Source organism: Phocoena sinus, chromosome 4 (assembly GCF_008692025.1).
Source record: "Phocoena sinus isolate mPhoSin1 chromosome 4, mPhoSin1.pri, whole genome shotgun sequence".
NCBI lineage: Eukaryota > Metazoa > Chordata > Mammalia > Artiodactyla > Phocoenidae > Phocoena > Phocoena sinus.
Window position 1 is genome coordinate 69,779,852 of NC_045766.1, and position 13,793 is coordinate 69,793,644.

General features: G+C 35.1%; 1 protein-coding gene across 10 annotated transcripts in view; it reads left to right on the plus strand.

Annotated features, from left to right (window-relative positions):
* The window catches only part of OPA1 (OPA1 mitochondrial dynamin like GTPase), a 96,234-nt gene that overhangs the window by 50,983 nt on the left and 31,458 nt on the right, over positions 1-13,793 (plus strand). For 5 of the 10 annotated variants that reach the window (XM_032630566.1, XM_032630568.1, XM_032630563.1 and 2 more), the window contains 6 exons: positions 1,434-1,599; positions 3,849-4,001; positions 5,376-5,484; positions 6,001-6,080; positions 9,179-9,319; positions 11,141-11,257. In XM_032630566.1, the coding sequence (XP_032486457.1) occupies positions 1,434-1,599; positions 3,849-4,001; positions 5,376-5,484; positions 6,001-6,080; positions 9,179-9,319; positions 11,141-11,257 (766 nt within the window). Of the gene's footprint in view, positions 1-1,433; positions 1,600-3,848; positions 4,023-5,375; positions 5,485-6,000; positions 6,081-9,178; positions 9,320-11,140; positions 11,258-13,793 lie in introns of all 10 variants that reach the window. The other 5 variants (XM_032630560.1, XM_032630565.1, XM_032630562.1 and 2 more) reach the window with 1 other exon arrangement.

Here is a 13,793-nt window from a genome sequence, read left to right on the forward strand (position 1 = left end):
GTATGTTTGTACCTCTATCTTCTTCACGTGTTTTGTCCTCCCTCCCATACTCTTGTTTTCTGGTTTTAAGGGAAAAAAGACCTGAAAATTAGCAAGGGAAGACCTGCAGCTAAGCTCATTGACTCAATGGACTTAATTTTACACAAAATATTGAGTGAGTATGAGTCAACTTGCATGGCAGGAATTGTTGGCTCTCCTCACCCAAGAAAAGTGCAGTTTGGCTTTTGGACAGAATGGGGGTGTTTCTGTTGCCCTGAGCTTTGCAACTGCATCCTAAAAGATGAGGTTACTCCTAAGACTGCTCATTTGATAAACACGGTCTTTCTGTATGTTTTAGCACTGTGTAGCAGTAAAGATTAGTTTGGGAGAAGCCAGATATTTTCTAGAGATTTCAAATTTTTTCTTGATTGAAGTAGTTTTCTTTATTCTATTTAGAGAACCATATTCTTGTAAGATGTCTTTTAAAAGGTGGAATTTTCAGCTTGATCATTCATCCTTTATGTTATCATGAAATGTTGAACAATTTTACCTAGCAATATCCCATAATGTCTCTTTGCTTTGTGCTGTGGTCTGATAAATTGTTAAAATCATACCAAGAAGTTTACAGTCTTGGACTCTACTTCACAGTCAACACATATAAAGTATGTATTAATATTAGGTAAATGAACACATAAAAAGATACTTGGAATTATTAGTCATTAGGGAAATGCAAATTAAAACCATAATGAGATACCACTGTAAACCTATTACAGTGACGTAAATGAAAATGACTAATCATACCAAATGTTGGCAAGATGTAGAGGATCTAGAACTCTCATACTCCTCTGGTGGGAATGTCAAATGGTTCAACCAATTTGGAAAACATTTTGGCAGTATCTTATAAAGTTAAATATATAATTACTATATGATCCAGCCATTCCACTCCTAGATATTTGCCCAAGAGGCACAAGAGCATATGTCATACAAAGACTTGTACTTGAATGCTCATAGCAGCTTTATTTGTGATAGCCTGCAACTGGAAACAGCCCAAATGTCCGTCAGCAGGTGAATAAGTAAACAGATTTATGCAATGGAATATTACTCAGCAAAAAAGGAAATGAAATATTAATATACACACAACATGGATGAATCTCAAAGTAATTATGCTGATGAAAGAAGACAGAGAAAATAAGAATACATGCTACATGACTGCATTTATATTAAATTGTAGAAAATAAACTAAGCTGTAGTGACAGAAAGTAGATCCAGTGGTTACAACTTTTGAGGATGATGAATAAGTTCATTATCTTGATTGCGGTGATACATAGGCATGTACATATATCAAAACTTTAAATATGTACAATTTATTGTAAGTTGATACTTCAATAAAGCTGTTTATAAAGGCTTAATGTTTGAATTTGGTGTTCTTGGAACTTTTTTTTTTTTAATTTCAGGGAGGAAATCCTTCAGCAGTCTTTGTGGGAAAGAGTATCAACTCATGTGATTGAAAACATCTATCTTCCAGCTGCACAGACCATGAATTCTGGAACTTTTAATACGACAGTGGATATCAAGCTTAAACAGTGGACTGATAAGCAGCTTCCTAATAAAGCAGTCGAGGTTAGGATATAATTTAATTAAATGGGTAAGAAGCATTATGTGAAGGGATTAGGAGCTGTGAATTTTAGGTTTTATTCCTATCACAGCCACTATCTTTCTCTTTGGTCCTTATGCTCCTTTTATTCTTTATTCCTAATCTCTGTATTGGGATTAACCTTAATGCTCCTACCAGTTACTACTGTCAAAAAAATTTACTAATTGGTATGGTGTTGGTCTGAGGGTACTGGTTCTCCTTCCAAAGGTAGCATTTAACAAAACTGGCAAAATGTGTTTGAATGTGAAATATTTTTAACTTCTTCTGTAGTTAGAGATTCCATAAGGAAAATGTTTAATGGATGAAACATTTTATTTGTTGATTTTATGCAGGGCTCAATTTTACTTAAATAATTATTTCCTTAGTTAGGACCCTGCCAGAAGGTTAGACTAGGAATTGTAAGCAAGTACCTTAGAGAAAGCATTTCTGATACCCATGTATCTTGGCTCTACCACTTTGTAGCTATGCGATCCTTGGGCTGTTTGCTTAATAACCTTCCTGTTTTCTCATTTATAAAATAAGGATGAAAGTGTTGCCTACATCATAAATTGTTGTGAGGAGTCAAGGAGTTAACATATGTAGAATACTTAGTATCTGCTCCATAGTAACCATTTGGTAAATGCCAGCTGCTATTATGATGATTATGATCATCATCCAAGTTGATCTTGCCAGGCACATTACTCTGAAGAACGATTGTTGTAGATGAGAGCCATTGTGTCCTTTGCTTCGTTGTGAAGTTGCTCACAAAATTAGAATCCATGTTAAAAATAATTTGGGGGGCTTCCCTTGTGGCGCAGTGGTTGAGAGTCCGCCTGCCGATGCAGGGGACATGGGTTCGTGCCCTGGTCTGGGAGGATCCCACATGCCGCGGAGTGGCTGGGCCCGTGAGCCACGGCCGCTGAGCCTGTGCGTCCGGAGCCTGTGCTCCGCAATGGGAGAGGCCACAACAGTGAGAGGCCTGTGTACTGCAAAAAAAAAAAAAAAAAAAAAAATTTTTGTTTTTCATTACCTACCTTAGAAACAAAATGTCAATGTCTAATTATTCAGGTGTATTTTACCCCTTTCCTACCCTTCCAGTCCTTGCTTCTTTATCTCTGTTCTCAATTTCCTCAAGTCTCTTTTTCTAAGAACTCTTACAGCCACTCTATCTAAGCTCCATGTTGCTGACCCCTGGTCTCGACACATTTCCCCCTAAAGTAATTAGAGAGCTGCTGCCACTTCTCCTCACTACTGGCTCTAACATTTTTCTGGACCCTGTCCCATGATAGCATATTTTCATATCCTAAGGTTCAAGCAGCAGAAGTAATCATAAAAATGGCAAGTGATTCTGTCTTTTGCTGCTTTCTCCCTTCACACATAGGTGTGGTAGAAAGATGTGAACCTGCTGAAGGTCAGGAAACAGATTTTAATACCTCACTCTATATTCTTGGACAGTCACCTTTCCTTATGCCATAATTTCTTAATGTTTAAAACGAAGAGGGCTAGATATAAAATGCAATATTAACTAGCCCATTTAGTCCTAAGTAGGTTTAGTTCTTAATTGATTTTGACACTGTGCTCTCCTTTCACTGTTCAGATAATTGGGAATTAGCAATAGTACAAGGCTGAATAATACTCACCTGTGTTCAAAAGTACTGACACATTACCTCATATATTTGCATAAGGGCAAAGATGTGTAAAAGCAAAGTCATTAAGAAATTTTAAACTTTTTACAGTATGGAAGAGGCAGGCAAACTCAGATGTTGTAGAGAGTGAAGTAAATAAGTAAGTGAACCGAGTCTGGTGGCTAACGTGGCCTGCATGCCTTCTCTGAAGGGACAGGCAGCTCCTGTTTAGCTCCAGCGGGCGAAGGTGTGCAGGAACATGGGCCCAGTGTTGCCAGGTGGTTCAAGTGATGCTGGAAACCTGGATTTTATAGGAAGTCTCTCAGTTTTTAAATGTTGGTTACTATTTTTTTTTAAAATTTGAGATGCTGTGTATGTGTAGCGAAACATGTCAGGAGGCCAAGTCTATTCCACCAGCTACCAGTATGAGCTCTTGAGGGCAGAGTTTATATTTGCTATACCTTTTTTTAAAAATGTGATTTCATATGTATTTTCTGATTAACTGATTTATCACATCTACTTGGCTTAAATTCATGTGTTTATTTTTCTTGTTACACATTAAATGAAAGTATGCAATATAGGTGCAGCTTTTTTCTTTTAAATCATTCTAGGTTGCTTGGGAGACCCTACAAGAAGAATTTTCCCGCTTCATGACAGAACCGAAAGGAAAAGAGCATGATGACATATTTGATAAACTTAAAGAGGCTGTTAAGGAAGAAACTATTAAACGCCACAAGTGGAATGATTTTGCAGAGGACAGCTTGGTATTTCATTTGTATATTAGGGTGCCAGCCTCATTTTTTTATATAATTTCTCAAATTGATATCCTTTTATAGAATATTTTTATATGACTATTTAAATTAGGTTCTGAATTGAAAATAAGGAAAGAAATAGATTTACGAAATATAATCGGTCTTTTGACGTTTTTCTGCCCTTCTAAAATCGCCCTCTGCTATTTCTTTCTTGGCTATCATTTCAGAAGAAAATCAAACCTTGCAGTAAACAGGTTTCTATAAACTTCCACAGAATTTACATGGGCCTGAACTACGGATAGCTGCTTCTCATTTTACCCTCAGTGGTAAAAAGAATTAGATGCATTGGTTTTCAGTGGAGTTGAGTCAAAATGTTAGATTCCTAAAATCATAATGCTAACTACCATGTGTTGGATGCTTACAAGGTACCAGAAACTCTATGTATTTTGTAAGCATTGTTTTATTTTGTTCTTAAGCAGTTATATTGTTGTCATTGGCAAAGCTGGGATACGAGCCCCATTGTGTCTTTATTGTAAAGCCTGGCTCCTGACCTTCATCACCTGATAAATCTTTTGTTACGTAGAATGTTCTCATCACCTAATCAAACCTTTTTTAACCACCCACTCTGTCCAGACAGTTATGGGAGGAACTGTTAAAGATAAGACTGAGCAGTTTTCTAAGAATGCATATTTCACTGTGGGCTGATCATAATTATAGGGTTTTTTTTTAAAGAAATGTTTGTCTTCATATTTGAAAACCATATCCATTCTTGTTAAATGCCTTAATAAGATTGGCTTGCTGAGAGAGAGTGGTGCCATTTTCATTCATTCATTAATTCAAAAGCTATAAGATTTGGAAACCAATTTTCTTACAATAAGGAACTAACATTTACTTATGATTGTCTAGACCTCTTAAGCTTCCTTCCATTACATTTTCCATTGGTGTTAACAGTGAGATAATGGTTATTGCTTTTTTTTTCTCCTCTCCTTTTTGAAAATGCTAACACGTAGGTCATATGGCAAAAAGAAGCAGTAGAGATGATCTGAATCATTAGCTCCTGAATACCAGGGTTCTAGGGTGTAATTTTATGTAGTTAAATATGTAATTCTCTACCCACCCCCCAACCCCCAGCTATCTTCTTGATGGTGAGCTCATTTAATTTGGGCTAGGAGAAAATCTCCACTGTTTTATTTTTTAGACAGAAAGCTGACAAATAAGCAGGCAGACAATAGGACCCTCTGCATTTGTGTGGGAGGGACATACTTTTATGTTGTTGTAGATACATCTGCTAGTTTGGATATTTTCTGAGCTGTCAGTTAGAATTAAAATTACTAAAATGACAAGATATCCATCAAAATAGCTGTTTTTCTTTCCTTGTTGTTTCAGAGGGTTATTCAGCACAATGCTTTAGAAGATCGGTCCATATCTGATAAACAGCAATGGGATGCAGCTATTTACTTTATGGAAGAGGCTCTTCAGGCTCGTCTCAAGGATAGTAAGTAGGGACATGGGTTATTGAGTTTTGAGTATTCTCAGTGGATAAAGAGTCATCTAACTTTAGTGAACATTGGTTTTAAAAAAAAATCTAATATCTCAAGTTCTTTGTCAGTACTATTCTAGTTGAATATTATTTGTGCAATTTTTTGGTCAACTGCTTGTAACTATTAAAAATGTTAAATTGAAAAAAATGTTAAATTGGACACATGATATTTATATGTACTTATATTCTAAAAAGCTGAAATTCAGACTATTTTAGTGTTTGCTACTATACTTATGGGAACTTTATAAGCAATTATACTTCTCATAGATTCTAAACATATATAATTAAATGCTTTCTTATATATGTACCATATCAATTATATAGTTTTATTCTTTATTTCAACTGACTTCATATTGACACAGTGTTTTTGAAGTGGTTAAGAAAGCAACATAGTATTAGTTATAATTTATGTACCTGGTAAGTGATACATTTCCTGATAAATAAAAAAAAAATTTTTTTTAATTTTTCTAGCTGAAAATGCAATTGAAAATATGGTAGGTCCAGATTGGAAAAAGAGGTGGTTATACTGGAAGAATCGAACCCAAGAACAGGTAAAAACAAACAAATCTTTGGCATTTTAATTCAGGCATTAAAATATAACCTCTGAATGCCTCTAAGCCAAACTTAATAATTTCAAATATTTTATATTAGCCTTTCTAAAAGACAATAAATCTTTAGAAAAAACAGTAAACTACAAAAGAAAGTCTAAAAAAATATGAGGTAGCTTTTTTTATTAAAAAGAGTGGTTGATTACTTTGTTCAAGTGCCTATTTGAGGTGAAATGAAGATTAAATTTATAAACAAGAAAAAGTGACAGGAACTTCAGAGGATGTAGAATGAATGTGATTAGAATAAAAGATATAATGTCTTTTTAAAACCTTATTCTATTATTATCACTGGATTTTTCTGTTAGTTGTCTATTTAAACTATTTTATCCTTTTGCATTTTTTGCTCCTATGTTCACAAAATAAGCATAAAAATTCAGACAGGAAGTAGAATTATAGAATTCATATTATAAACATTTAATGATCACTTTAAAAGAACAAAATGGTAAAGGCAAGTATAAATAACTTTACAAATGAATAAATAGAGGGAAAATGTGTAATCATTAAAATCCTCCCCCCCTTCCCCCCACCTATTTTTATTCTTTCCTTGTTGTTATGGCTTCTTTTCTTATTAGCATTGAGTCTTACACCACCATCTCTTTCTTATGTTAATTCCTTAAGTAAAAGATGGTAAATAGAATATAAAATCAAAATACATAGATGAAGGAAGTAATGAATAAGAAAAAGAGGTGGCATCTAATTTACTTCCTTTCTTCCTTCCTTGAATCCATGTAATTAGAGAAATGAGACCATCAGATGTGTGTGTATTGAGAGAGCAGATAAAGAGAATGAAAAATTACCAAATGACATATCATTCCTATTCTTTTTTAATTGTTTTGTTTTTATTTTAAATACAGAGTTAATTATATAATCAACACCCTATGTTTTTCTGGTTTTATGCATTTCTTGTTTCGTAAGATATCTATCAGATATAAGTCCCAGTTTGTCTTAAAATAGTGAGGGGACAGTCCTCTTCTCTTTTTTTTTCTGATATGATTTTTGTGGGAAAATGAGTCACTCAGAGACTGAAAAGAAGCTGAAGAAATGGACAGAGTTAGTGGTTGGGTCATGCGTGTATTCAGAGTACATCAGTTATCTCTGCTATACACATGGGCTGTGAGGAGGCGGTCTTTCAGAACAGAATTCCTAGGGGATTCATCAGAGATTTCTGACTTTGAGACAGGTAGAGGCATTGATTAGAAAGAACTGGTGTAAGGCAGATAAACTCCAAAGAACAATGGCGTCTGACCTTTAAGGCTTAGTGAAATTAGGCCTAATTAGGTCTAGAACAATCAGTGATGGCAGAACTTGCCTCAGCAACTAGTAGTAAATATGCTTTGGCCAAACACACTCAGAGAGGAGTGATTCCTGGTTGTAAGTTACTTTCTCAGGAACTTGAACCCATAGGAAATCCCTTCAAGAGAAGCAGAGGAATTAGTTTTACTGTCAGTGCAAGGACCTGTAGCCTAGAAGAGGAATTTGGAAACCCTTCAGAGAAGAGCTTCTCCTAGGGTTATCAGGGTGGCATGTGTAAGACTCAGTCTGACTGTAAAACAAACAGAGGCCATAGTTTGGAGTGTAGACGGGAGGGACAGAAGAACCGCTGGGGAGGTGTTTGTATACGCAGGTTTTGTTTTCTCTGTCAAAGCAAAGCATCATGTCAGACTCACCGACTCAAGCTCTCCTCTAACCTCTCTAACCCTCCCACTCCCAGTTGAAAACCACTGGTCTAGACTTCATACCTGGAGTTTTCAGTGAGAAACAGATTCTAGAAGTTGAGAATATCCCTAGGTCCCACACGGCAAGTTTAGATAGGTAGCTGTGTAACAGTTCCTTTTCTTTTTGAGTTGGCAGGATTTAGCAGGAAAAGAAACTTAAGATTGTCCTTTGCTAAAGATGAGAAATCCATGTTCTGAAAACTATATTTTGCTTTTATATTGTTACTTTTTCCTAATCTTCTGGGGAAAAACCATTCCTTTGAAACATTTTCACTTTGAGCTAAACTAATGGAAATCTTGGTCAGGATAGATGGGAGAGTGGTGTTCTCCTGAACAGCCAGCATGGTGGGAACAGGTGGACAGGTGGAAGTGAAACAGGGCAGGAAGAGTGGGAGAATATAGTTGGAATTTTCCTTCCTGTCTAAGACCAAATAGCAGAAGTTTAAGGAAACAGTGAAATTTCTCTTTATTAAATTTCTTCTAATGTTTTCAGAGAATATTATTTAGTAGTTCCATTTACAAGCCGTTTATTTGTGTTTCAGTGTTATTTTTATATAAATACTCAGATTCTGTAGCTTGGTACAGTTTGGGGCAAAGTGCTATGGTAGTAACTTGTTTAGAGTAGTGAATTTGAAGCTAGTTTCCTGTACCATGCAGTTTTGAAAGAAGGATGGAAAAAATGAAAAGATAAAGTTAATTTGACACGGTACTGAGTCTTGCTTTCAGACTTACCACTAGTGTGTATGCTTTCCTCATTTGATGAAGAGATTGTAAACAATTATAGAGAAGAGAATGGAAGTGAATTTAAGAATGTTGGGCACCTCACAGAAGCAATCTAAGAACGATTTCAATGAAAAGACTTTTTTAAAAAATCAGACTGAATTTTGTATTTATCAGAAAAGGAGCATGTCAACAGGCACAGGGCCTTACAGTCATCCAGTTCTTAGATATGAGGCATTTATAGAACATTATCTCTTCCCATGTATATAGGGCACTTTTTCCTAGATTGAAATCATACCCTAAGGTCAAGAAAGGATGTACATAGTAAGGTGCCTGATCCTGTGACTTGGACAGTAAAACATCTCAGCCAAAGTATCGATAAAGTATAGCAAATAGGGCTATTCCCCTTCCCCCCTTGCCCCCTCACATGTCCAGGTTGTTTTGCATTCATAAGCCGGGGTACTCTGGTTTTCCTTGTTTGTTGTGGTTGGGCTTGTGTCACCAATCGTGCAAAAGTAATATATTCATTAAAATTGGGACTCTGTTTTTATAATTATGCCAAATCATGAACCATCTAAACACAGTCCTCTTTTAAACATTTCAAAGTGTGTTCACAATGAAACCAAGAATGAATTGGAGAAGATGTTGAAATGTAATGAGGAGCACCCAGCTTATCTTGCAAGTGATGAGATAACTACAGTCCGAAAGAACCTTGAATCCCGAGGAGTAGAAGTAGACCCAAGTTTGGTAATAAACTGCTGAAAAGCATGAACTTGCTTCCTTAGTCTTTGTTTCTTGTAGTAAAATGTTACTACTTCTAATGTATTACTTAGATATTTAAGTGCTTAATTGTACTTTGATCCTGTGTACTTTTGCTGACAAAAAGAACTTGGTCATTTTGAGTGTGGAAACAGCTGAAATTTTATTCTAAGTCTTGCTTTAAGTATAATGCTTTAATTTGTAAATGGGGAACTTGAGACTTAGAAAAGGGAAGTTCTCTGGGCAAATTCAGCAGTAAGTTCTGGGAAAAGGGGAGAGACCTCACAGAGATCTCTGCACTACGTTACACTGTTTCAGATTACAGAATGAAATTTTTGCTTAAATATGGCTCACTTAATATGTATGTTTTTTCAGTCAAATGTATCTTAATCAAGTATGAGTAAATTGGATAATACCTTTGGGTTCTATCTCATTTTCTTTCTTCATAATAAATATGAGGATATATAATTATAGTTTAGGCTACTTTTGCTTACCTTCATGATGCTTATTTGGAGAAAAATTTAAAAAAACAATTGTGTTTCTGGGCCTGTGTTCCCTAGTTAGTTAGGGTGTAAGGGATCAAAGCTTCATTTTAACATTAGCTTAAATTAGCTTAAGGGAACCCCATTTAGAAAAGTAATTCTAGTGAGGAAAACAATCATTTAAGAAGTTTCAGGGCCATGCATAGATTCTTTTAAAGATTTATTTGCTATTTATGTTTCTGCACTGGAGAAATGAGTATACTTAATTTAAAATCCACCAGAGGTCAGAACAAGAAAAGAAAACTGATGAAAAGAAACAGTTAAAGCTGCTATACATCTCATTGTTTATAAATTGAAAATGAAATTAAAACTAATGATTACATGAAATTATTAGTTGAATATAGATTTCATTTATCCACATTGGTCCTAGCTCTTACTAACAGTAAATTCTGTTCGGTTGGATACTTTTGAACTTTATAAGTGGTTAATACAATAGGAGGGACTTTATCCATATCTTAGGATATGAATTGGCTGTATATCTTACTTTCTGTGAGCGAGAAAGTATCAGATTTTTTCCAAGAGAAACTATGTTCACTGCATTTTGTGAAGCTATAAAATAGGTAGCAAAGTACTGTGATAAGAATAGTGGATAGACTAGATGTCAGGAGATGTGAATTCCAGTACACTTCCATTCTGTTAGCTAGTAATACTGCCTTTAGTTATTGGTATAATCTCAGCCCCCTTTTCTCATCTGTCAGATGGTGTTGATGATGCTTGTTCTACTTTCTCAACATTATTTTTGTTGTGCTTGAAAAAAGACAATGGTGTGGAAGACCTCTGAACACCCTAACAGACTATATAGTAATAAAGTGGTGGGGGTCATATTGCTGAAGGAACAATGAAATTTCATAACGAGAAAGGAAATGTTGTTGGGTTGATGGACATGGTCTGAGACCAGCTTCCTAGTCTGACTCTGACCTCTGACAAGGCTCACAACCTCTTTTTGCCTTGGACACCTTACCTCTAACTAGGGGAAGATAATCTCCACCCTCTATACTCTACAAGATGATTAATAATAATGCTTGTTAGAAACACTGCAAATATTGAAGTATATAGACTGGTAAGGAGTCAGAGTACTAGTGGTCTAATCTTTACCTTGAAAAAAAATTTTTTAATGGATACAGAAGGTTGACAGAATAACAACATTGCCATTGGTTTTAATTAACTTTTTTATAAGTAAACTTTGTATATGATTTTTCACAATGTGTTTGATCAACCTAGAGAGCATACAGTAACTCTTTGGTCTCTTTTCTTTTTATTATTTTAGATCAAGGATACTTGGCACCAAGTTTATAGAAGACATTTCTTAAAAACAGCTCTAAACCATTGTAACCTTTGTCGAAGAGGCTTCTATTACTACCAGAGGCATTTTGTAGATTCTGAGGTAAGGTTTCCAAAAACAAAGAGAAATGTTTTTTAGTGATAGTTGTTTAATTGCTTAAAAGTAAGCTTGAGGTTTAGCATTAACTTTTAAGTCTTTTGATCTTCTGAAAAAAAGTATACGTAATTTATAGAGTGACCTAACTCTTATTTTTTCAAAGATATTTACCACTTTTGTAGTGATTACATTTTACATACATATCATCCCAGTGCATATTAGATCATGTGCATATAATAGGCACTACAATACTTTTTAAAGATTTTTTTAAGAATTAAATTTATGTTAGAAAATAATACTTTACCATTATAGAAAGTAAATGGAATAAATAAATGTTAAAAAAACAACCATGCAAAAGGAAACAATATTTTATAATCCCCTGACCTAGAAGTACTTTTAGTTAACATTTTTATGTATATCTGTTCACCTCTTTCTATACATGTTGTATGTATGTGTGTGTAGATATATAACATAACCATTTATTTGCATAATGGAAATAATAATGCACTACATTTTTTATCATGCTTTTCCCCCCATATTATAATTCTTTATATCATGAAAATCTATTTTTTTCTATTTATTTTTTTTATACAGCATGTTCTTATTAGTTACCAATTTTATTCATATTAGTGTATATATGTCAATCCCAATCTCCCAATTCATCCCACCACCACCACCCCTCTCCCTGCTTCCCCCCCCTTGGTGTCCATATGTTTGTTCACTACATCTGTGTCTCTGTTTCTGCCTTGCAAACCAGTTCATCTGTACCATTTTTCTAGATTCCACATATATGCATTATTATACAACATTTGTTTTTCTCTTTCTGACTTACTTCACTCTGTATGACAGTCTCTAGGTCTATCCACGTCTCTACAAATGACCCAGTTTCGTTCCTTTTTATGGCTGAGTAATAGTCCATTGTATATATGTACATTTTCTTTATCCATTCATCTTTCGATGGGCATTTAGGTTGCTTCCATAGCTGTCTATTGTAAAGAGTGCTGCAGTGAACATTGGGGTGCATGTGTCTTTTTGAATTATGGTTTTCTCTGTGTATATGCCCAGTAGTGGGATTGCTGGGTCATATGGTAATTCTGTTTTTAGTTTTTTAAGGAACCTCCATACTATTCTCCATAGTGGCTGTATCAATTTACATTCCCACCAACAGTGCAAGAGGGTTCCCTTTTCTCCACACCCTATCCAGCATTTGTTGTTTGTAGATTTTCTGATGATGCCCATTCTAACCAGCGTGAGGTGATACCTCAGTGTAGTTTTGATTTCCATTTCTCTAATAATTAGTGATGTTGAGCAGCTTTTCATGTGCCTCTTGGGCATCTGTATGTCTTCTTTGGAGAAATGTCTACTTAGGTCTTCTGCCCATTTCTGGATTGGGTTCTTTGTTTTTTTAATATTGAGCTGCATGAGCTGTTTATATATTTTGGAGATTAATGCTTTCTCCACTGATTCATTTGCAAATGTTTTCTCCCATTCTGAGGGTTATCTTTTCGTCTTGTTTACAGTTTCCTTGCTGTGCAAAAGCTTTTAAGTTTCATTAGGTCCCATTTGTTTATTTTTGTTTTTATTTCCATTTCTCTAGGAGGTGGGTCAAAAAGGATCTTGCTGTGATTTATGTCATAGAGTGTCCTGCCTATGTTTTCCTCAAAGAGTTTGATAGTTTCTGGCCTTACATTTAGGTCTTTAATCCATTTTGAGCTTATTTTTGTGTATGGTGTTAGGGAGTGTTCTAATCTCACACTTTTACATGTACCTGTCCAGTTTTCCCAGCACCACTTATTGAAGAGACTGTCTTTTCTCCATTGTATATCCTTGCCTCCTTTGTCATAGGTTAGTTGATTATAGGTGTGTAGATTTATCTCTGGGCTTTCTATCCTGTTCTATTGATCTATATTTCTGTTTTTGTGCCAGTACCATATTGTCTTGATTACTATAGCTTTGTAGTATAGTCTGAAGTCAGGGAGCCTGATTCCTCCAGCTCCATTTTTCTTTCTCAAGATTGCTTTGGCTATTCAGGGTCTTTTGTGTTTCCATACAAATTGTGAAATTTTTTTGTTCTAGTTCTGTGAAGAATGCCATTGGTAGTTAGATAGCGATTGCACTGAATCTGTAGATTGCTTTGGGTAGTATAGTCATTTTCACAATGTTGATTCTTCCAATCCAAGAACATGGTATATCTCTCCATCTGTTTGTATCTTCTTTAATTTCTTTCATCACTGTCTTATAGATTTCTGCATACAGGTCTTTTGTCTCCTTAGGTAGGCTTATTCCTAGATATTTTATTCTTTTTGTTGCAATGGTAAATGGGAGTGTTTTCTTAATTGCACTTTCACATTTTTCATTATTAGTGTGTAGGAATGCAAGATGTTTCTGTGCATTAACTTTGTATCCTGCTACTTTACCAAATTCATTGATTAGCTCTAGTAGTTTTCTGGTGGCATCTTTAGGATTCTCTATGTATAGTATCATGTCATCTGCAAACAGTAGCAGTTTTACTTCTTCTTTTCCAATTTGTATTCCTTTTATT